A 23,987-nucleotide genomic window follows, 5' to 3' on the forward strand; every position below is an offset into this window, starting at 1 on the left:
GGTGATTAAAAGACCTTTCAAACGAGTCTACAACATTGAAGATCTGGCAACCCTGTCTCGAGTTATGACCACTTAAGTGATATTAATGAAATTTTTTGAAGCCGGATCTCATTTAAATGTATATAAACGATGTCCGGATCCATCATCCGACCAATCGTTAGTTAGGTTATTGAAAGACCTTTCCAACGAGTCCAAAACATTGAAGATCTGGCAACCCTGTCTCGAGTTATGACCACTTAAGTGATATTTATATACTTTATTGAAGCCGGATCTCAATTAATTGTACGTAAACGATGTCCGGATCCATCATCCGACCCACGGTTGTAGCAGTACCATCAGTACAACCCTCTGCCGCAAGATCGGCAGACAGAAAAGATGAATTCGCCAATATTTTAGCGTGCCATAATTATGGTTGGCTTATCTTCTCGCGCTACGCCTCGACCTAATTATGTCATGGGTTGAGCGCCACCCCTTATGGGAGACTTTCAAAATACTTTGCCTTGACCTGTTATGAGATCCGCACAAGAAGGAAGAATCTTCAGATGCTAAAGTTTGCGACAAGAGCACTTTTTTGACTCGAACGGGAGGTCGATGCACTCTAGTTCGGCAGTCAGAGATTGCAAATTCTTAAGAGATGCTTCGGCTAAACTCGCACAATTATTGCAATTGTAATGTTGCTCGAGTTCTAGAGAACCGAAGTTGTTCTAATTGCACCTCTACTGAGGGTTCTAGAACTTCGACTCGGTCACTTTTACCCTGATCGTGGAGGAAGCAGGAGTGGTCGAAGGACCGTTTGGAATCGTTTTTTTGGAAGTTAGTTTAAAGTCGTGGAAGTGTTTCAGTGGCAGAGGTTAATTCTGCGATTTTATTTCTAGAGCTCGCGGCTAGGTAGAGTTAGGAGTAGGGTAGTGGCGGAACCGTTTGAAACCCTGATACTCCAGGTAACGTTGTTAAATTGTGGTTACCTAGTGCGTTGGCTCATTTTGGGGAATTGGTTGGGCGATCTTCTCGGCACAGGTGGCAACCGGCATCATCCGTAGCAGAGCGACCACTCCAACCGACAACCCAGCGCTTCTGGACTCCACCAAGGGGTCGAAGTTCCGGGTGAACCCCAAGCAGCTCGTCCGTCAACACACGAGCTGGGCGGCGTCCGTCAACACACGCCGCGGTCGAACCCTCGACAACCAACCGACCGGACCGGGACGGCCTCGTGGAGGCCTAGGTCCACCGCCAAGTTCCCGCGCGCACCCGCGCCGTCGTCGCAACCGACGCTATCATCGCAGCATCCTAGCTGCACGCCTGTGCGCCCCGCACACCGGAAGTGATGCTGAACACACGCCGATAGTGCCAACCCTCTGCTGTTAGCCGCCGGCGGAACCATCTCGCCGTAGCCGAAGCTGTAAGCGCGCCACCACCTGATTGCCGGATCGCCTACCAGCACACGTAAATCCATGGTCGTGTAAGTACTTTTCCCCCGACATGCGCATGATCGATCGTTGGCCAGTTCTTTTTCCGCCAACCCCGTGGGCAACATAAGCCACCCCATATTATGTTGCGTGATCGCAAAACCCCAGTGAATTATATTATAGCGATCCCCGAATGAATTTCGCCCCCCAAGCCAACGCACACTACTAGCCAAGCAGTGCACTGCAAATGAACAGGTAGAGAGACAGAAAAACTCGAGTGGTACCGAGGTACCGTGTAGGACTAGCATGCTAAAGATCTGCGGATCGAATCTCGTAGGGCCCGAAGTATTTTTTTGTATTGAATAAATTATGCGAACCTGAATATACGATTTTTATGAGTTTCTGGAGTAAATTTGTGGTTTTTTCTTATGTTTTCTGAGGCATCTTTTCACGACTTTCGCGGTAGTTTTATGTTGGGTTCCGCCATTCTGGCTTCTGAAGCGTTCTGGGGAAATTTGATTGAGGAGATTTTCTACCTGTGATGATAAGAACGGGGCAAGTACAATCTTTTGTTTTCTAGATCTGAGGTATTTTCTTTGAGTTTGCGATCTTTTCTTCCGTTTGTAGCGCCTCGGCTAACCGCCGAGTTCTCGGATGAGTCGGATCGTTCTCAATCGCAAATTTTGGCATCAAGGATACACCCGCCCTGTGGCAGGGTCTCATAGCTGGGCAAAGCAGCACATGATGAATGGTCTCCCTTTGGGAGTGGCGCTTAAGCCATTCGTTTAATTACGCCAATGCGATCCGACCGACCGCCTCCGGTTACATTTGGCGCCCAACAAGATTTGGCACGTAAATTTTCTTAAGCGAATTGATTTTTTTCTGGCTATTTTTTCTTTTGTTTGATTTTTTTTTGGTTCTCGCAGTTTGATTAACTTTTGCGTAATTTTTTTCTTGTAAATAATTTGTAGCTTTTAATTTAATTTTTTGAGTTTTGAGGCAATTTATTTGGTTTCATAAATTCTTCCCGTTTTTCTTATTCATAATTTGTAGTTTTAGAAATTTGTAGATCTTAAGAATATTTTTTTTTGCTGCACCATTCCATTTAAATAATAATATTTTCAAAATGGCTCGGCTTCCCTGTGCAGAATATTTGAATGCAGAGCAAGTTGATTATGAGCTAGGATCCGCAACCAACTGACACCGGAGACTGACGCTCTTGATTTGGTAGGCAAACAAACACTTTTGAGAACACTGTTCAAAAAAGACGTTAAAAACTGGCAAAATTACCATTCTCACTACATGATTGGTCAAGAAATTGACGGAATTAAGAAACATGTCGCGTTGATGTACAGTGCGTTGCTCAAAACTGGTCGAACCCCAAAAATTGAGGCTCGGTTGTTGCACTACTGGTTCCGAACGAAACGTTGTATAGCTATGTCTGAGGAGGAGAAGGCTCAAAGGAGAGAGATGGTAAGGGAACTAGAGGGGATTATGAGAAAATTTGAAATTGAACCACCTTCACCGGCTCAGGGACAGCTCAAGCATTGGTTGAATCCTGGGACAATTCCAGATCCAGGAAATGAGGTTGGCGCAGACGGTAACCCCGCCGGCGGTTCAGGAACGTCCGGAAACGGTACTCCAGCACCGGGAAGCGGATACGGTACACCACGTACGCCGGGAAACCACAACACCGGTGGAAATGGAGGTAACGGTGGAGGAACCGGAAATGAGGATGGGGTCATGGATAGACGCCTTGCTCATCTGGAACGGATGTTGTCCGGATTGACCGTTACGGTCACGGGTATGGCCGAGCAGCAAAAATCTCAGCTAAACCAATCTCAAGGCGGCAACGGGAATGCCCTCGGGAATCCAACCGGATCGATTCAGAAGGAGAAACCGAGATTGCGAGTCCGCCGCAGTGGTTTGTTTTCCCGGTCGCAATCACAGACTCGAGTGATGACGACGGGGACTTTGAATCGAGGAAACGTCACAAGGACACGGTAAAAGATTCTTATCAACGTGGGCAAGCAGGCAAGAACCGAAGTGACGATGACGATCTGTCCTCGCTTCTCAGTTACGGTTCGCGTGGGCGGAGACGACACGCTGAGCGGTTGGATGACCGGGATCTGCTGTACCGGATTGAGAAGTGGAGGTTGCGGTTCTCAGGGGACAATAGGTCCATGAGCATCGAAGATTTTTTGTATAAATTGGACACAATTTCCAGGCGCGAGGGAGTTTCTCAGGAACAGATCTTCCGACACGCTCACATGTTTCTGGATGGGACAGCCTCGGATTGGTTCTTCACGTTTGTCGATGAGATGGACAATTGGGAGACATTCGAGAAGCTGGTCAGGATTCGATTTGGGAATCCAAACCAGGAACAAGGTATTCGGAGCAGAATCCAAGGGCGGAAACAACACCGGAACGAGAAGTTCATCGAGTTTGCTACGGACATCGAAAGGCTCAACAAGCAGTTGTCAAAGCCGCTATCAACTCACAGCAAGTTCCAGACGCTCTGGCAGAACATGCACTCGCACTACCGGACAAGAATCGCACCCGGAACGCAAATCAAGTCCCTGAAAGATTTGACAGAAGCGTGTCAACGGATCGACGCTGTGGACACGAGCTTGAATCCGTCCGGTGAAATAGCTCACCAAAGGATGGTGAACAACGTGGACGTTGAAGAGAGCGAGAACGATTCTGAGGCGTCGGCGGATGTAAACGTGGTACGAACCCGTCAGGCGAGGGACAACCGGTACACGGCTAGGCGGCGAGAACAACCCGAGCAAGAAGGAGAGCGAGAAAAGGTATTCCGGCAGCAACCTCCGCAGCATCAGAGGACGGAACGGAATCAGGTGAACCCAAACCACCTAGGACAGCTACGACACAACCAAAGTCACGGCGGAAACGGTGAACCATCCGGCGTTGTGAAGTGCTGGAACTGTCTGGAAGAGGGCCACATCTGGAGAGAGTGTTCGCGTCCCAAGGTGATCTTCTGCTACGGTTGCGGAAACCTAGGCCGAACTATCACGTGTTGCGAAAGATGCGCGACAAGAAACTTCCAGTTCAGCAGCCGGAACAATCAGGGAAACTAATTTCGGGGTGCAAGAAAGGGAATCCTAGCAACCCCCAACCTGAATTGATTCCCAACGCAAGAACAAATCCTACTGAATTTGACCCACTTTTAAGAGTACACCACATCCGCGTGAGTGTGACCAAATGTCCACACATCCGCGTGAAGATATTCGACCTCGAGATGGAAGCGCTGCTGGATTCGGGCGCTGGGATCAGCGTGATCAACTCGCCGAGCTTAGCTGAGCAATACGGCCTGAAGATCCAGCCCGCAGCGGTGAAAGTCAGCACGGCTGATGGCACGGAGTACAAATGTTTAGGCTTTTTGAACATCCCGTTTACCTACAAGAACATCACGCGTATTATCCCAACGATTATTGTCCCGCAGATTTCCAGGTCGCTTATTCTAGGTGCCGACTTTTGGGAGAGCTTTAGGATCCAACCGATGATCGACGTTGGCAAAGGACCAGAGTCCATCGAAACGCTGGATATCGCGACCGAAACGCAACTCTGTTTTAACATCGAACCGTCTGGTGAGCTGCCGAAGGTCGACGAGAAAGAACCAGACGATACTCTGGACATTCCAGCATTTGACACGCCTGGCGAACCAGCTCCCGAGAGCATTGAGACGGAACACGAACTGACGCCGGAAGAGCGGGCGGAACTGATCGAAGTCGTCAAGGATTTCGAGTTCACCGCGCCCGGAAACTAGGACGCACACATCTGATCCAACACGAGATCGTCTTGAAAGAGGACGCGAAGCCGAGGAACCAGCCCGTCTACAAGTGTTCGCCCTTCATCCAGAAGGAGATCGACGCGGAGATCGAGCGCTTTAAAGAGCTCGACGCCATCGAGGAGTGTTACTCCGAGTGGACGAACCCGTTGGTGCCGGTCCGGAAATCGAACGGCAAGATCAGGGTTTGTCTCGATTCACGGCGGATCAACGCGATGACGGTCAAGGACGCGTATCCGATGCAAAATATGCAGGATATTTTTCACCGGCTGGGTCGCGCAAAGTACTTTTCGATTATTGATTTGAAGGACGCTTACTTCCAGATTCCGTTGAAGGAGGAGAGTAGGAATTTCACGGCTTTTCGGACATCCAAGGGGTTGTTCCGGTTTAAGGTCTGCCCGTTTGGTCTGACCAACGCACCGTTCACTATGTGCCGGCTTATGAACAAGGTCATAGGTTTCGACCTTCAGCCGCAGGTCTTCGTCTATCTCGACGACATAGTGATCGCGACCGAGGATCTGGAACAGCATCTGCGGTTGCTGCGAATCGTGGCCGAACGGTTACGCAACGGCGGTCTCACGATCTCTTTGAGAAGTCCCGTTTCTGCAGGAAGCAGGTTATGTACCTGGGCTATCTGCTGACGGAACGAGGCGTGTGCATTGACCAGTCGCGGATCCAACCGATCCTGGATTACGCTCGGCCGAAGAGCGTGAAGGACATCCGGCGACTCATGGGCCTCGCGGGCTTCTACCAAAGGTTTATAGAGGGGTACAGCCGCATTACGGCGCCGATCACGGATCTTCTGAAGAAGGACAAGAAGAAGTTTACGTGGTCTGAAGAAGCGGAGAAAGGTTTCAACGAGCTGAAATCGGTTCTGACGTCCGCGCCGATTCTGGCCAATCCGGATTTCACCAAACCGTTCACGATCGAGTCCGACGCCTCGGACAACGCCGTAGGAGCCGCGTTGGTTCAGGAACAAGAAGGGAAACACGAATTATCGCATATTTCAGCAAAAGCTTAGCAGTACGCAGAAACGATACTCGGCTGTTGAGAAGGAATGTTTAGGAGTTCTCTTAGCGATCGACAACTTCCGGCATTACGTCGAGGGGACACGCTTCAAGGTGGTCACTGACGCGCGCAGCTTGTTGTGGTTGTTCAAGATTGGGGCGGAGTCCGGCAACTCGAAACTTCTTCGTTGGGCCCTCCGCATTCAGTCGTACGACATCCAACTTGAATACCGGAAGGGCAAGAGCAACATCACCGCGGACTGCCTGTCGCGTTCCATCGAGTCTCTGGCCGTTTTTCAGATCGATCCGGACTACGAGGAACTCGCTGCTAAGATCGCGTCCAGCCCGACGGAGTACGCAGATTACCGGGTGATCGACGGAAGGATCATGAAGTACGTCAAGAGCTCGTCGCGGCAACAGGACCCACGGTTCGCTTGGAAGCAGTTTCCGATGCCCGAGGAGAGGAGAGATCATCCAGCAGGAGCACAACAAGGCGCACTTCGGATTTGAGAAGACGGTGGCGGCCATCAAGCAGCGATTTTTCTGGCCGAAGATGAACGAGCAGATCCGCAAGTTCTGTCGCGAATGCCTACCGTGCCAGACCAGCAAGGCCGGAAACGTTAATGTCACGCCGCCCATGGGATCGCAGAAGCCTGTCGAGTACCCGTGGCAATTCGTGACGCTCGATTACATCGGCCCGTTGCCCGCGTCCGGAAAGAACCGCTGCACCTATCTTCTCGTTGCGACCGACGTGTTTAGTAAGTTCGTCCTCGTTCAACCGTTCCGAGAGGCCAAAGCCGGTCCTCTAGCGGATTTTGTCGAAAACATGATCTTCCGACTGTTCGGCGTACCTGAGATCATTCTCACGGACAACGGGTCCCAATTCGTCTCTAAGATTTTTAGGGGTTTGTTGGAATCGTACCACGTGACGCACTGGTTGACACCTGCCTACCACCCGCAAGTCAACAACACGGAGCGCGTGAACAGGGTCATCACGACGGCGATACGAGCCACGCTGAAGAAGGAGCACAAGCATTGGGCGGATGACATCCAAGCCATTGCGGCCGCGATCCGGACCGCTGTCCACAACTCGACCAAGTACAGTCCGTATTTCATCGTGTTCGGAAGAGACCAAGTTTCAGACGGAAGGGAGTACTCGCGGATCAGAGACACGCACGCCCCGGAGGCGACCAAGGAGACGGAAGTCTCAGCGCAGAGGAAGAAGCTGTTCGAAGACGTGAAGGTGAACCTGGCGGCCGCGTATCAGCGCCACGCGAAGCAGTACAACCTGCGATCTAGCTCGAACTGCCCGAAGTACGCCGTGGGGGAAAAGGTCCTCAAGAAGACGTTCGACCTGTCCGACAAAGGAGCAGGGTTTTGTAAGAAGCTGGCCCCTAAGTACGAGCCGTGCGTGGTGAAGAAGGTTCTGGGAAGCAACACCTACGAGTTGGAAACTGGCGAGGGAAAAAGAATTGGAGTTTACTTCGCAGACCAGCTGAAAAAGCTGAAATCTGCTGATTGATTTTGACGAAATTTGTAAATATTATGACCCAACAAGCTATGTAACTTTTATCACCACTCAAGAGTGACCACAAGTTCGAAAATGAACGAATTTTCAAAAATACCATTAATGGGAAAGTTAAAACCACAAAAATCCACCGATTTTGACTCCAGTCGAGGCAGATGATTTGATAATGGGAGGTTAATTCGATCAATGAAACCCTTGAACGCGGGAAAGCTTTTCATTCCACAAATAAGATTGAGTTAAGTCGATGACCGGCCCAGAGTAGTGAACTCGATTCATGACTGTTTAACGGGAGACTAAACGATGATATCGAATGAGTCGTGGCCTGAATCAGGCGAAAGAAGTAAAGCGAGTACCAAACGATCGTATTGACCGAACAGCATCGAAAATTCACGCCAAAACGACGGAATTTGTACAAATGTGTAAATATTTAGACATAATTTAGTTAGTAAAAGTTTAGTTAGTAGTGTACCTACGTTAATTCTAGTTTTAGGACTTATTCTATTGAATTTTGTTAGGAAACTTGAAAACTACTCACGGTTTTGCACAGGGGACAGTGTGCAGCTGTTTGCTGAAGTTTTCGAAGCTTTTCCAGTTGATTATTAGTTTTTTTTTGTAAACATTCTCCATAATTTTCCATTGTGTACATATTTTCCATCTTGATGATATTTTGTTGCATTTCCAGTTGATAATTTTTCCATTTTGCATATTTTTCGATGAATTTCCTCCAGTAGTGGTCAAGGTTGATGTTCACCTAAAACTGACACATTCTGGCATTAGTTTTTGTAAATATTTAGTGAATTGTGCTAATTAGCACTCAAATTACCTTTTTTCATTGAATTTTCCTCGCAGTAAGTTTTTCCATCGGAGGTAAATAGTTGCTTCCATAATATCAGCATAATTTCTAATTGGTGTTGATTATGGTCGATGAAGTAGTTTTGTTTACGTTGAGAGGTTTGCTTTACCGATCTTCTTCTCCTTTGCAGTTCTTCTTGATCGATCCTCCTTTGTATTTAGTCGTAGGTAAACATTGCATTTTTTTCCATTCGCGCCGCATGATCACGTTGCAGAGTGAGCGAAAGCTCTACTTTGCCGACAAGAATCTGCGCTATTTTTAGTTTCTTCAGTTCTTTTGATCCAGTTCATCCAGGTTCTATGGCCGCCTTCTGCAGCCTGCACCTGAAAATAAAATAGAAAAAAAACACCTTTTTACAACCAAACACAATTAGCGACACATTCAATTTCACTTTCCTTTTCCGTTTTTCCATCACTAGAGCAGTTTTCCTAGCACCATAACATTTTTTCCGCGACAAAAACACAGATTTCCCGACACACATTTTTTTTCGTTCCACGCACTTTGTTTACATCCCGTTGACTGGTAGACTGGTAACAGGGTGAACGTGAAAATGAACACTTGTTCATTCAGGATGGACGAGGGGTACGTCAATGCAGTTTTTTTTATGTTTTGTTGTTTCATGAACAGTTTCGTAATTAATGCAAATTAATGTTAGAGATTGTTGTGAATTTGAGTTTTAAACTTCATGGAAACGTTTTTTTGGGGATATCCCGAGGTAGTTTCCTGTTGTTTAGAACAGACCAATTTTTTTAAGACAAATTTGATGATGTTCTGTTTTCTTGGGAAATTTTCTTCTGAGGTTTGAACACTCGTTAAATTTGTCGGTTATTTTTTCACTTAAGGTGATAGATTGAATAGAGCGACTCTTTGGTTTTTTGGTGTTTATCACTGAGGTAGAAGGTCGTTGCTGATTTTTTTGGGAATGTTTTTAGGATGAGATTTTTTTTATGATTGTTAGAATGTTTGCGATGCCAGCTACCAGGAAACTTTTCAAAGTCAGTTCTCAATATTTTTGCAGTAATTCAGTTCAAAATCAGCAGATGATTTATGCTGTTGTTTGATATTTTTTTGAAGTTGCGGTTTTTTTTTGTATATCCTTTCCTCATGTAATATATTTAGTTAGCTCTTCTTTATTCTTGTACATATTTATTTGCCGAACTTTTGTAGATATTATTATAGTTTTAGTTCGATGAATTTTATATGAAGTTTTGGATTTTCTTAGTAGCTTCTGCTGGAGACCGGAGTCTAAACACGTTGATGGTCTAGTAGCAGCCGTAGTTTTGAAATTACGTGCTGGAAACAGAGAGTGAGCCACTGGCGATGACCCTATATGACCCCGGAAGCGAAATGTTATTCAGAAATTCAGATAAATTTCAGCTTCGAAAATTTGATTGGTTTTGGGTAAGAAATTTTCAATTTCAGTTCCAAACCAATCAAATTTTCGAAAATTTAGTAGGGAATGATGTAGCAGTACCATCAGTACAACCCTCTGCCGCAAGATCGGCAGACAGAAAAGATGAATTCGCCAATATTTTAGCGTGCCATAATTATGGTTGGCTTATCTTCTCGCGCTACGCCTCGACCTAATTATGTCATGGGTTGAGCGCCACCCCTTATGGGAGACTTTCAAAATACTTTGCCTTGACCTGTTATGAGATCCGCACAAGAAGGAAGAATCTTCAGATGCTAAAGTTTGCGACAAGAGCACTTTTTTGACTCGAACGGGAGGTCGATGCACTCTAGTTCGGCAGTCAGAGATTGCAAATTCTTAAGAGATGCTTCGGCTAAACTCGCACAATTATTGCAATTGTAATGTTGCTCGAGTTCTAGAGAACCGAAGTTGTTCTAATTGCACCTCTACTGAGGGTTCTAGAACTTCGACTCGGTCACTTTTACCCTGATCGTGGAGGAAGCAGGAGTGGTCGAAGGACCGTTTGGAATCGTTTTTTTGGAAGTTAGTTTAAAGTCGTGGAAGTGTTTCAGTGGCAGAGGTTAATTCTGCGATTTTATTTCTAGAGCTCGCGGCTAGGTAGAGTTAGGAGTAGGGTAGTGGCGGAACCGTTTGAAACCCTGATACTCCAGGTAACGTTGTTAAATTGTGGTTACCTAGTGCGTTGGCTCATTTTTGGGGAATTGGTTGGGCGATCTTCTCGGCACAGGTGGCAACCGGCATCATCCGTAGCAGAGCGACCACTCCAACCGACAACCCAGCGCTTCTGGACTCCACCAAGGGGTCGAAGTTCCGGGGTGAACCCCCAAGCAGCTCGTCCGTCAACACACGAGCTGGGCGGCGTCCGTCAACACACGCCGCGGTCGAACCCTCGACAACCAACCGACCGGACCGGGACGGCCTCGTGGAGGCCTAGGTCCACCGCCAAGTTCCCGCGCGCACCCGCGCCGTCGTCGCAACCGACGCTATCATCGCAGCATCCTAGCTGCACGCCTGTGCGCCCCCGCACACCGGAAGTGATGCTGAACACACGCCGATAGTGCCAACCCTCTGCTGTTAGCCGCCGGCGGAACCATCTCGCCGTAGCCGAAGCTGTAAGCGCGCCACCACCTGATTGCCGGATCGCCTACCAGCACACGTAAATCCATGGTCGTGTAAGTACTTTTCCCCGACATGCGCATGATCGATCGTTGGCCAGTTCTTTTTCCGCCAACCCCGTGGGCAACATAAGCCACCCCATATATTATGTTGCGTGATCGCAAAACCCCCAGTGAATTATATTATAGCGATCCCCGAATGAATTTCGCCCCCAAGCCAACGCACACTACTAGCCAAGCAGTGCACTGCAAATGAACAGGTAGAGAGACAGAAACTCGAGTGGTACCGAGGTACCGTGTAGGACTAGCATGCTAAAGATCTGCGGATCGAATCTCGTAGGGCCCGAAGTATTTTTTGTATTGAATAAATTATGCGAACCTGAATATACGATTTTTATGAGTTTCTGGAGTAAATTTGTGGTTTTTCTTATGTTTTCTGAGGCATCTTTTCACGACTTTCGCGGTAGTTTTATGTTGGGTTCCGCCATTCTGGCTTCTGAAGCGTTCTGGGGAAATTTGATTGAGGAGATTTTCTACCTGTGATGATAAGAACGGGGCAAGTACAATCTTTTGTTTTCTAGATCTGAGGTATTTTCTTTGAGTTTGCGATCTTTTTCTTCCGTTTGTAGCGCCTCGGCTAACCGCCGAGTTCTCGGATGAGTCGGATCGTTCTCAATCGCAAATTTTGGCATCAAGGATACACCCGCCCTGTGGCAGGGTCTCATAGCTGGGCAAAGCAGCACATGATGAATGGTCTCCCTTTGGGAGTGGCGCTTAAGCCATTCGTTTAATTACGCCAATGCGATCCGACCGACCGCCTCCGGTTACACGGTTTGTTAGGTTATTGAAAGACCTTTCAAACAAGCCCACAACATTGAATATCTGGCAACCCTGTCTCGAGTTATGACTACTTAAGAGGCAGTATTTGTAAATTCTGCTCGGTTTGTTCTAGAGGTCGTATCGAGGTGCTCCGATCCGGATGAAACTCTCAGCGTTTGTTTGTCTATGCATGAGATGAACTCATGCCAAATATGAGCCCTCTACGACAAAGGGAAGTGGGGTAAAACGGGCATTGAAGTTTGAGGTCCAAAACACATGAAAAATCTTAAAATTGCTCGCATTTCCGTAAAACTTCATCAATTCCAACTCTCTTAGATGCATTCGAATGGACTTTTGAAGCCCTTTAAAATGTGCTATAGACATCCAGGATTGGTTTGACTTTTTCTCATAGCTTTTGCAAATTACTGTTAAAAATGGATTTTTTCAAAACCTTAATATCTTTTTGCAACAGCCTCCAACACCCATACTCTCATATGTCAAAAGTTAGGGAATTTCATGGACTATAAGCCTACGGTATTAACTTTTTGGCCAATCGCAGTTTTTCTCATAGTTTTTCGATTTTTCTAGAACAAACATTTTACAACGTTAGTTTTTGCCCTGTAGGTCAAGAAGATGGCTCTTTTTGGTCTCAATTTTGTCATATTCGGAATCCTCGGTCAATTTCACGTAAGTTAGAAGTATTGGAGTTGTAATTTTGATTTAAAAAATAATTAAATAAAACATTTTTGAAAAAAGAAATAGATCTTATTTACCCTAAGATCAATACGTCAAATGCTGTATCAAGTAGGCGAAAACTTGTTTACCCCTTATCCGACAAAATTCTAAATAATATTTTAATTAATTCTAAATGGCATTTTTTCTAATCAAATTCAAAATTCCAACACCTCAATCTAATGTAAAATTTTCTGAAGATTCCGGATATGTCAAAATTGAGACCAAAAAGTGCCGCTATGGAGGCCTACAGAGCAAAAACTAACGTTGTAAAATGTTTGTTCTAGAAAAATCGAAAAACTATGAGAAAAACTGCGATTGGCCAAAAAGTTAATACCGTAGGCTTATACTGCCGTTCTACGCATAATTGTCCCATGTTCGAAAAAGTGCAACTGAGAAAAACGCGATTGAAATTTTTCGATCGATTTCTGTGTTTCTACGCATAATTGTCCCGTGAGTTCCTATTCGCCTTATGTGACCCTAATCGCCCCAGTTAGCAGTGTATCACTCTTTTTTGTGATCCTCTTGCTAAACAACAGGTAAACACGACGTAATGCTTCATAAAACTATTGATTCCGTATGAGAAAATACTTGGTGGGACAATTATGCGTAGAAGTACAACGATGGGACAAACAGACTTGATGTTGTTTTCAGTGAGTTTCCGAACAAAGTACCAGATTTTATGTGTTTTTCTAAAAGTATACGACAAACTAAACATAAAAATGGTAAAAAGTCAAAATCGACAAAAAATGACATGGGACAATTATGCGTAGAACGGCAGTATAGTCCATGTAATTCCCTAACTTTTGACCTATGGGAGTATGGGTGTTGGAGGCTGTTGCAAAAAGTTATTAAGGTTTTAAAAAAATCCATTTTTAACAGTAATTTGCAAAAGCTATGAGAAAAAGTCAAACCAATCCTGGATGTCTATAGCACATTTTGAAGGGCTTCAAAAGACCTTTCGAATGCATCTAAGAGAGTGCGAGCGATTTTAAGATTTTTCATGTGTTTTGGACCTCAAACTTCAATGCCCGTTTTACCCCACTTCCCTTTGTCGTAGAGGGCTCATATTTGGCATGAGTTCATCTCATGCATAGACAAACAAACGCTGAAAGTTTCATCCGAATCGGAGCTCCTCGATACGACCTGTTTCACATCGGTGAAAAACTCGCTCTTAAGTGATATTGATGTACTTTTTTGAAGCCGGATCTCACTTAAATGTATGCAAACGATGTCCGGATCCATCATCCGACCCACCGTTGGTTAGGTAATTAAAAGACCTTTCAAACGAGTTTACAACATTGAAGATCTGGCAACCCTGTCTCGAGTTATGACCACTTAAGTGATATTTATGTACTTTTTTGTACCCGGATCTCATTTAAATGTATATAAACGATGTCCGGATCCATCATCCGACCAATCGTTAGTTAGGTTATTGAAAGACCTTTCCAACGAGTCCAAAACATTGAATATCTGGCAACCCTGTCTCGAGTTATGACCACTTAAGTGATATTTATATACTTTTTTGAAGCCGGATCTCATTTAATTGTACGTAAACGATGACCGGATCCATCATCCGACCCATCGTTGGTTACGTTATCAAAAGAACTTTCCAACGAGTCCAAAACATTGAAGAACTGGCAACCCTTTATCGAGTTATTACCACTTAAGTTATATATGTGTATTTAAAAAATGAAAATGAAAAAATGAATTATGTGTCCAAACCACTCATTCTATTGTTGGTAAAAAGTGAGGAAGGCATCAACCACATAGGTGGATTAAGTTAGTTTTTTTTTTAGATTTCCAATGTAAATTGCTTACTTATCGTCACCAAACATATCAGTTCTATTTGGTTCTCTTTATTTCATAGTATAAAAATCATGGTAATATTGCATCTGGGAATGAGTAATTTTTTTATGTCAGAAAAAATGTGTTATTTTCCCTCTTAAAATATGATAAATTACCAATATCAGCATTTAACCTACTAAAAAAACGAAACTATTGGCACTACGCCCCCCGGGGCATGGCCTTCCTCTAACGTGGGATTTCTGCTCCAGCGCCTCTGACGAGACAGGAGAAACCGGGACCGACGTTTTACTTCACCATCCGATAGAAGCTCAGTGGATAAGGCGGGAATCGAACCCGCGTCTCATAGCATCATCGGGATCGGCAGCCGAAGCCGCTACCCCTGCGCCACGAGACCCACCACCTACTAATAAAGATCCAATACCACTCCACTCACCTTACCCAACCATGCATCGCTTGATGAAGAGCAAGTATGCAAAAATGTGGGACGTCCACCTGAGCAACAACATCAACAACAAACAGCAGCAAGCAAAAAAAATGTTGTGTCAGATCTCGCAGAAATGCGCCGCGGCGTGAGAAAAAGGTAATCAGAAGCAAATTGGCCGACAGCTCGTCGAATTTTTACAGGTGGAAATGGCGCGGTTTTCTGTTTATTTTTATTTTTTTTTTTTCGGACGAATGGCAAATAATTTGGGCACGACAGTTATGCGAAACGTGGATTGGCCATTTTCCGCTGGTCCAAATTGTCCGAATTGGACGACGTTGATTAAGAGACTTGTGCGAAGCAGATCGTGATGGGTGAGATGAATGCGCGAATTTGAGGTAATTTGTCGGGCAATCAATTTCACACGAATTGGGAATTTTAAAATTGTTAACGCTCAAATGATAAAATATTTGAATTGTTTACTTCTAAATATTGTACCATTTGTGATAAACCCGTTTGTTGTAAAACGAATGCATGTAACTCAAGGAGTATTCAAGTAGTTTGTAGTGGTCAATCACTAAGTTGGCCAACAGCCGGATTGACGAGGGTCTACCCAGTTACAGCATCCTTTTTTCTCGAGATTAATAAAAACTTTTCAACTTTTCCAAAAAATGGTTTGGTCTAAGAAACTGACCGAAATTGATATGGTCCGTTAGGTAGGGACCAATATATCCGCAATCTTTTTTGGTCAACAACCAACAAGAAAAAAAACTTGCTGTCCTCAAAGAAGAAGCTTTTGGAGGACCCACGCGTGGGTGATTGTGGTCAAGTTCAGCTTGACGAGCTGAAAAAAGGAAACTCATCGAACAAGATAGCAAGCAACACTCGAGGAAACCACTCAAGAAGCTTTCTCCACGTGGCAGTCTCTGATATCTCTCAAGGACCGTACGTCGGGAATATCCCTTTCCGGTCCACTTTGGGGCTCACAGGAAAGAAAAAAAAGAACCAAAGTGTCAAGAGTTCATCGAGAGTTCTCCATCAAATCGAGCAGAAACGACCGCAGACCAAAGTGACCAAACAAAGCAAAGATGGCCACCGCGATGATGGCTGATGCTCTTCGATGGGTTGATGGCTAATTTATCAATCCCTGCTCAAACATCCTTCCGGAAAGTGGATGCGGATTGTGTGCTAGAGACCACCGGAGAGGGTCAGAAGAGTGCGGGGGGAGTCCCAGTGACCATCGGTAGCCCACTCATCTTTTATATGACCGCATGATTTATAGCTTCCCTCCCACCCCAACTTCAATTTCCGCCCTAAGCCAGATGAAGATCAGTCTCTCGGAAGCAGGTTCAAGTGGAAAATCATCAGCGGGCGAGAAAACATTTTTCCTTGTCCTCCCCCCGTCTCTCTTTTCACGTACTAATGGGGTTTGGGGGTGGTGTGATGAGTCATGATTGATCTGGTGGCATTGTTCCTCTTCCCTCTCTTACCCCCAAAGGAAGATGGGGCTTGGTGGAGCGATAGTGTTGTTAACTTTGTATGGAAATGAGCTGCTGCATTCTTGGCTTTAATTCAATTAATCAATCAAGTGAGCACCAGCGAAGAACCTTTCTCACCTAAATTCTTCTTGTTGAAATCATTTTCATTTATTTTGACGAAGAATTCGTCTTAGGGCTCTATACAGGGTAGCAATCCAAAATTTCGCGGAGCGAAATGTAACGAAAAGAAATTAAACGCGACTGCAAGATTTGTAACATTAATATCTCAGCTCCTGTTCAACACACGTAAAAGTGGTACCCACCAAACGAAAGGGGAGATTTCAAGCATTCTTACTATACCTAATTAATGGCCATGAAATTTAGTTAAAGCACTTAAAAACTGAGTTTAAATTAATAAAACTGCTTCCACACAGCAAGCAAGCACGCACACAACATACACACGCGCACACTCTCTCTCTTGACTCCGCCCCAAAGCCTTGCCTGCGTTTGGCCTTGACACAATTTGGCGATTTTTTCCTTTTGTGCTGCTGCTTCGCAAGAGTAGCTAAACGCCATCACGATTTGATATAAAACGAGGTGCCGATCCAAAATCAAGTCAAATCAATTTTGGACGCCGACCCGGACGGAGCTCCTGCTGTTGCTGATGCGGGACCGAGGAGGAAACCAGCCACGAGGAAATCCACTATCCGTCGACGTTACCATGGAGATTTTGCGAGACGGAACCAAGGAAGGACGCGCGGGGTGACGGATTACACAGCTCGGCGAGATGCCTTCATCCCGCTCCCCCAAACCGGTGACGGATTTCACAGCTCGAGGAAGCTGCTCTCGCCCGGCGCCCGGTTGAGGAAGCGGCCAGATACCGTGCATCGTGTTCCGGGGGTGTTCCGATAGGGGGACATTTGCGGAACCATAAGAGTTGGGGCAATATGGGTATCAAACTCTAGGGTTTGTGTGTTGTGTCTTTAACACATGGTTCAGAATGACTCTTTGTAATAAATTGTAGTCCTGATAATGCCTTTTTATTGTTTGCAAAATATTTCTTAAAAATTGTTCGATGCCGAAAGTTTAACAGAGAATTGATGAAATGGTTTCATATCAATTGGCCTGAAAATCTTGCAATAATGATTAGCTGAAGAAGCTAATTTTTAAACGTTATCCAACGTCGAAATACCATGAGACCATAAGTAAATAAATCTTACGAAATAACTCTTTCGTGATTGATTTTGTGGCCAAGAAACGCAAATATAAAAAACTATAAAAATTTCATTTAGATTCCTTTGTGGACCATCATTCAGTGAGGTACTCCTGGATTTTAGCTCCTGAAAAGTGCTTAAAAAGTGCAAAAATGCCTCAGGGCAAGAAAAAGAGGCGGTCCTCACCAGCAGGATCGGCAGATTTGAAGAAGCTAAAGAATGCCGAAGCGCTACCTGCAAAGCCAGGCAGTTTGAGCAAGGACGCTCAAAAATTGTCTGGAAACCAGTTTGCTACCCTCCCTGTGGACGTGAGCGAGAAGGAAGAATTTGAACGACGGGAAAAGTTGCCACCCATTTTTGTGAAAACATCGTCATCGGATTCGGTGCGAAAGTGGCTGACCGCATTTATCAAATCTGGTGCTTTACGAGCTTCCATTCGCTTGTGTGCTGATGGACTCAAAATTCTGCTACCTACCAGAAAGGATTACAACTACGTTCGGGATTTCCTGAACAACACAAAGATTGAATACTACAGCCATGACGATCCAGGTAAACGCCCCATGAAACAGGTCCTCCGAGGCCTGTATGACATGGATGTGAGTGTGCTAAAAGAAAAGCTCAAAACTCTTAAGTTGAACGTGATCGAAGTCTTCAAGATGACGAGACACAACAAGGACATCAAGTATCGTGATCAACTGTACCTGGTTCATCTCGAGAAAGGATCGACAACGCCGTCTGAGCTGAAAGCAATTCGGGCAATTTTCAACATCATCGTGACTTGGGAACGTTATCGTCCAGTGCACCGTGACGTGACACAATGTTCGAACTGCTTGTAGTTTGGACATGGTGGAAGAAACTGTTTCATCAAGAGTCGTTGTGCAACCTGCGGAGGTGAGCACAAAACTCAAGCTTGCGAAACAATCAACGAGAACATCGAAGCTAAATGCTTCAATTGCGGCGGCGACCATTCTACCAAGAATCGGAGCTGCCCAAAACGTGCTGAGTTTGTAAAAATTCGGCAGCAAGCGACGACGAGGCACCAACCAAATCGTCGCAAAACACCACCAGCATACACGGACGTGGATTTTCCTGCTTTGGCGTCACCAGGAGCAGGATCTACTCGAGTGGTTCCAAATCTGCAGCCATTGCCGTTGAATCAGCGGCAAAAAGTTGCAGAGAATACAACACCTCCTGGCTTCAGTCAGCAACCGAGGGAAAACCAACCAATATCAACGGGTGAAGGCAGTAGTGACCTGTTTTCACCTTAAGAACAAGTAAGAACTCTTGGAGCATTCATCTTAAAATACAGTTCGTAGTTTACTCGTTCAAGTGATTTTGAATATTTCATTGGATTTATTTTTTTTAGTTTTAGGTTAGGATTAGTTGTTAAAGTGATTTTTTTTTTCTTTTTTTACCCAAATGTATTCAATTCAATGCAATAATGTAAAACAATTTGAAGCAAATAAATAAATGTGATCAGTTAATAATAAAACGAAAAATACAACAAAGATGAAGAGCATTAGGCCATACCACTTATCATGTAAATGAAATGTAAATATTATAAGAATGTTCAATAAAGACATATTTAATTTAAAAAAAAAATTTCATTTACTTTTGTCTCCGAAGTTCTTCGTCATGATAGTTATGCCTGTAGCATTACCACTGCACCTTTTTTGGTTAAGTTTTTTCTCTTTGTTTATACAATGATCATTTTATGTACTCTAACCTAATTTTTAGTTAGTTTTAAGTTTTTTTGTAGTTTTATCATATTCGAACTTAATGATGTCTCTGTATACGATAAAAAACTTGCCCTTATGTATATTTTTGAAATAAAGATACAAATACAAATACAAAATACAAATACAAAAACCTGGACAGAATAACGGCGAACGAAGTTTTGCCAAAATCTTGACTTGAAAAAAATCCTGACACGGTAAGAATGCTAAAGTTGTAGATTTATCTACTTAAAAGCTAATCAAATACAAAAAATTGAAATAAAATAACGTTTAAAACATACTAAAAACAAGTTATTTATTCAATAAAATTAGTCCCAATACCTCACAGCAAACAACCAATTAATCCTCCCTCCCGCCAAATGCATCACTCACAAGAAACGGTCTACCTGTTCGCCAAATGATTCCCCCCCATTTATGCAAATCAAGCCGGGGCGATCTGTTGATGGCACCAAAATTGATGAGCCTCACTTTGGCGTGATTGCATCGCATTACCTGATGGAGCGAGCGCGCGCGTGCGGGAGGATTCCTTTCCAGGAAGTCCCGACCTTACAAAGTACACTCTTCGGAGCCCGGCCGGGGGTCTTGGACAGGAAAAAAAAGGACAAACCCCGCCGTGAACAAAAAAACCGACGCTGAATAACTTAAAACCATTGTCATGTTCATAAATCTCGTTTTAATTGAAGACATTAAACTTGTTCACGCCGCAATCATTCTTACTCAAAGTCGCATTCGGAGAGTCGTCAGCTCAGAGAAGTTGAGACAGCGTTGGAGTTGGAGTTCGTCAGACTGCGTGCAGAGACCGTTGTTGAGTTGTGCAAATTTATTTTAATGGCCCTTGCGGCGACACGGCAAAGAAAGCGGAAAAGTGGCCATCTACAGTGGATTTCTGACATCAGTTCTCAAGAAATTAAATTTAGTTTTATCAAAAAACGTTTGAATTGTTGAAAATTGTACTTTTGGTTCTTTTTTCACAGAGAATTACTCTTAATCGCTCCGGTATTTTAATGGATGCATTATTATTACTGAAAATCCTCATTTAGTGGAGACTCCGCCTCAGCCAATGGGCAAGGTCGTCCCGGGGTTAGCTGCGAAGACGTCAAATTAGGTGTCGGCCAACAATTAAGGGTCACCAAAGTCACCGACGAACCACCGTTGCCGAGAGGCGTTAATCGTTGGCAATAAACTTGGCTGCATTTCTGGACGATTGAGTGATGCAATGATGCGCTGTTTTTTCGACAATTCCCACTAACAAGAGCCGGTAGTCGACAGCGGAGAAGCTTAATTCGCTAATGAGCGTGTTGGATGGTTCTGACGGACATTGGCTTAATGGATTGGTGTGATTTTTTGATGAATTGAATCATTTGATGGGTTTGTTTGTTGATCTTACGATTCGAGATGTCGGATAGCTCACATTTTGGCATGCACTTCTTGGAACTCTTGTATCGCGATGGTGACTGATTGACTTTGAGACTTTGACTGAAGCCATTTCAATTACATTACCGTTTTAGTTTTAAATAATTACAACATCAAAAGACGATTCCTGTTGGAATCTAAAAAAGCAAAAAAAAGGTTTTTACAACAGATTCCAGATTCTACAGAGTTTTCATAGGGCACGTTATCCATTAATGGACCCCTTTCCTATAGTGGATCCTCTGAAGGTTTTTTGATGAAAAAATCAATAAAATCACAATTTCAAGCGTGTTGTTGTCTACAAATCTTATTTTCATTTTTTAATTTAAATTTTAAATCAATGTTTACTGATATTGAATTGTCCTTTTCGCCAAAATAAGTGTTTTGAGTTCGACATCTGAAATCAGCCATGGCCACTAGCATTTTCACAACAAAACTGCATAATCAGTCAAAAAAATGATTGAATATTAAATTCAATCATAAAATATAAATTTATATTTTATGATTGAATTTACTATTTATCATTTTTTTTTTGACTGATTATTAAACTTCTGCAAGTCAAAATAATGTAAGTTTAAGGAACTTTGAAGTTAAAATAAAAAAAAATAAAATAAAAAAAATACTAAAATAAATACTAAAATGAAGCGAAGAACTGCTCATTTTTGAGCAAAAATTAGGACAACGAAAAACCAAACTTTTCCAAAAGTGGACCCCTGTTAATTTAACCTTCAAAAATGAAGAAAATTGTGTATTTGAGCAAAAGTTTCTCTTTAACATACAATAAATGCTTGTTGTTATCAACCTTAACGCATATTTTATTTCAATTGTAAGTATAAATATAGCTGTTTCATGTTAAAAGTACCATAAATGCTGAAGCCGTAAAATATTATAATTAATCAAAACTATAGTAAATTAAACTTAACTGAAGCATCATAATTGCAGTTTGAAATGAGTTTTGGTCAACCGTTTATGCAATTAATAAGAAAAAAATGAGCATCAAAATTACTTTTTTTGAATTATTTTTATGTTTACAGTGGTTTTTGAAACGTTTTCTCTGATCTTTTTCGGAAATAAATGTGTTTAAATGTCTGTTAGGTTTTTTTGTTGTTTAACCTTTTCAGGCCTGATGGGTCATATATGACCCAAAAATGAAAATTTTTAAAAGTAGCCTATAATTTTCGTATGGTCATAAGAATCATTTTCCCATAATAAACTCAAAAAATATTTTTTTCAAAATTCAGGCTCAAAAGGGTTAAAGCCAAATTTGTTAACAAAACATATTTGTTTATGATGAAAAGTGAGCAAAATCCATCTCTTATTCATTATATATATCATTAGGCCTACACCATGCATCAAAACATCAAATATCGGTTAAATTTGGTATAAAAACAACAGTTTGCCTATAGTGGACCCGGGTCCAAAATCAGTTTATGAACCCGGGTCCACTGTAGGAAAAGGGGGCCCATAACAGGCAAAAAACTTTTTTTTCGAATGGCTATTTTTCTGCTCAAAACCAAATAAACTGATAAAACAAATAGTCAAAATTGTTCAAAAGACTTCAGTTTTCATTGTTTTGTACAAAGGGTTATGAAAAAGTGCTTAAAATATTGAAAATTTGTGAAAAATGTGTTTCGGCTCTACTCGAGACTAATTTTGGGTCCACTAATGGTTAAAATACCCTACTAGATTTCAAAACGATTTCAAAAACATCTTTTAAACAGTTTCGAATATTTTCTTCACAATTAGCAATCATTTATTTGAAAAAAAAAGTTGAATAAATCATCCTGGCTTCAATCAATGCTTTAAATCAAACTCTCCGTTTCAGCATGAAAATTCCAAATAATAGAATCGCATTTTGGTAATACCGTCAAAGCTCGACAACTGTTCCAGATTAATCCAGTTTATTCACGTGCACCCTTTCTTAGATTTATCAATAAAAACACGACAAATGCCGATTAAAAACTCGACAGCAACAGGTGTGTTTTGAGTCGAATATTGCACACCTGGTTCATGATCGAATCATCTGATAAAATAATCTGTAGTTCGCGCTTGGTAATACCGTTCCGATTTATGACATAAAAAAACTGCTTTGCAGAGAAGTATGGTGAAGAGTTCTACATTTGAACAATGAATACTTTTTGTAAAAAAATATTGAAAATTATGTTATTATTTATGACTTCAAAGCGGTCAAAATCACTAATTTGTTTATCTATTATTCAATTCTAAAGCTCTGTTAGGCCGAAATTAGGAATGTGTACAAAATAGCCACATTTCCCTTAGTCCCCTAGTTCTCTTTCAATCAAAATTCTTGTCAATGTAATATTTTTCTTTGTTTTTCATGAAAATAAACAGTGATAAGAAAGAAAGCGAGATTGTATATAAAAACGATTTCGAATCCCGATTCCTCAGTTCAGTTCTCTCAACTCAGCCAACACAACAGCTCTACAATGTTCCGTTACGCCGTACTGATCGCTCTGGTCCTTCCAGCCCTGGCCCTCGCTGGAGACGTTGTCGAAACACGGGCTTGTTCCGACGATCGTCCCGTCCCTCGGGAGGTCCGCGTCCAGAACTGCCCATCAACCCCTTGTGAACTGGTTCGCGGGTCCGATGCCAACATGGAGATGGACTTCACAGCACGTAAGTACAATCTGAATCCGATGCTGAACAATTCCATCATCAAACACTGATTCGCCATAGCATTCAACGCGGCAACCCTCCAAACCCGGATCGTGGCCACCGCGCTAGGAGTGACGGCTCCGTTCGAACTTCCCGCGGATCGGGCTCGGGCCTGCGATTGGCTGATTGGTTCCCAGTGTCCAATCTCCGAGCACGAGGACGTAACGTACAACCTGCAGATGCCAGTGCTGCGAATTTACCCGCGGGTTAGCCTGGTGCTGGAGGTCAGCCTGGTTGACGAGGAGGAACGAACGCACGCCTGCTTCGTGCTGGATGCCCGCGTTGTGGGTGCTTAAAGGTCATTGATGGAATATGTTAAATAGTTTTAAGTTTTGCAATAAAAAAAAACTCAGTCAATAGTTTTGAACTTTTTATCATAAGGAAAACAAAATCACAATTTTCAAATCAGCTCTAACATTTGATATACATATTTTTATTCAAATGTTCGGATAGTTTCACGAAACCTTATTTTTAATATTTAAAAAAAAAGTTTAATATATTTTTATTTTCCTATAATAGGACCTTTAAAAAAATAAAACTCTA

At 43.3% G+C, this 23,987-nt stretch overlaps 1 protein-coding gene and 1 long non-coding RNA gene across 2 annotated transcripts; both read left to right on the plus strand.

Moving 5' to 3' along the window:
• Positions 1–327: 327 nt before the first annotated feature.
• LOC119767231 lies at positions 328–1,346 on the plus strand. The gene is made up of 3 exons (XR_005277406.1): positions 328–813; positions 876–941; positions 1,018–1,346. It is a non-coding gene; the product is annotated as an uncharacterized LOC119767231 (long non-coding RNA).
• Positions 1,347–23,177: 21,831 nt separating this feature from the next.
• LOC6046996 (NPC intracellular cholesterol transporter 2 homolog a) lies at positions 23,178–23,751 on the plus strand. Its single transcript, XM_038250362.1, has 2 exons — positions 23,178–23,405; positions 23,454–23,751. The coding sequence occupies exons 1-2, from the start codon at positions 23,216–23,218 to the stop codon at positions 23,738–23,740; spliced, it is 477 nt and encodes a 158-aa protein (XP_038106290.1). The 5' UTR covers positions 23,178–23,215; the 3' UTR covers positions 23,741–23,751.
• Positions 23,752–23,987: the final 236 nt, after the last annotated feature.

This window comes from Culex quinquefasciatus, chromosome 2 (genome assembly GCF_015732765.1).
Source record: "Culex quinquefasciatus strain JHB chromosome 2, VPISU_Cqui_1.0_pri_paternal, whole genome shotgun sequence".
NCBI lineage: Eukaryota > Metazoa > Arthropoda > Insecta > Diptera > Culicidae > Culex > Culex quinquefasciatus.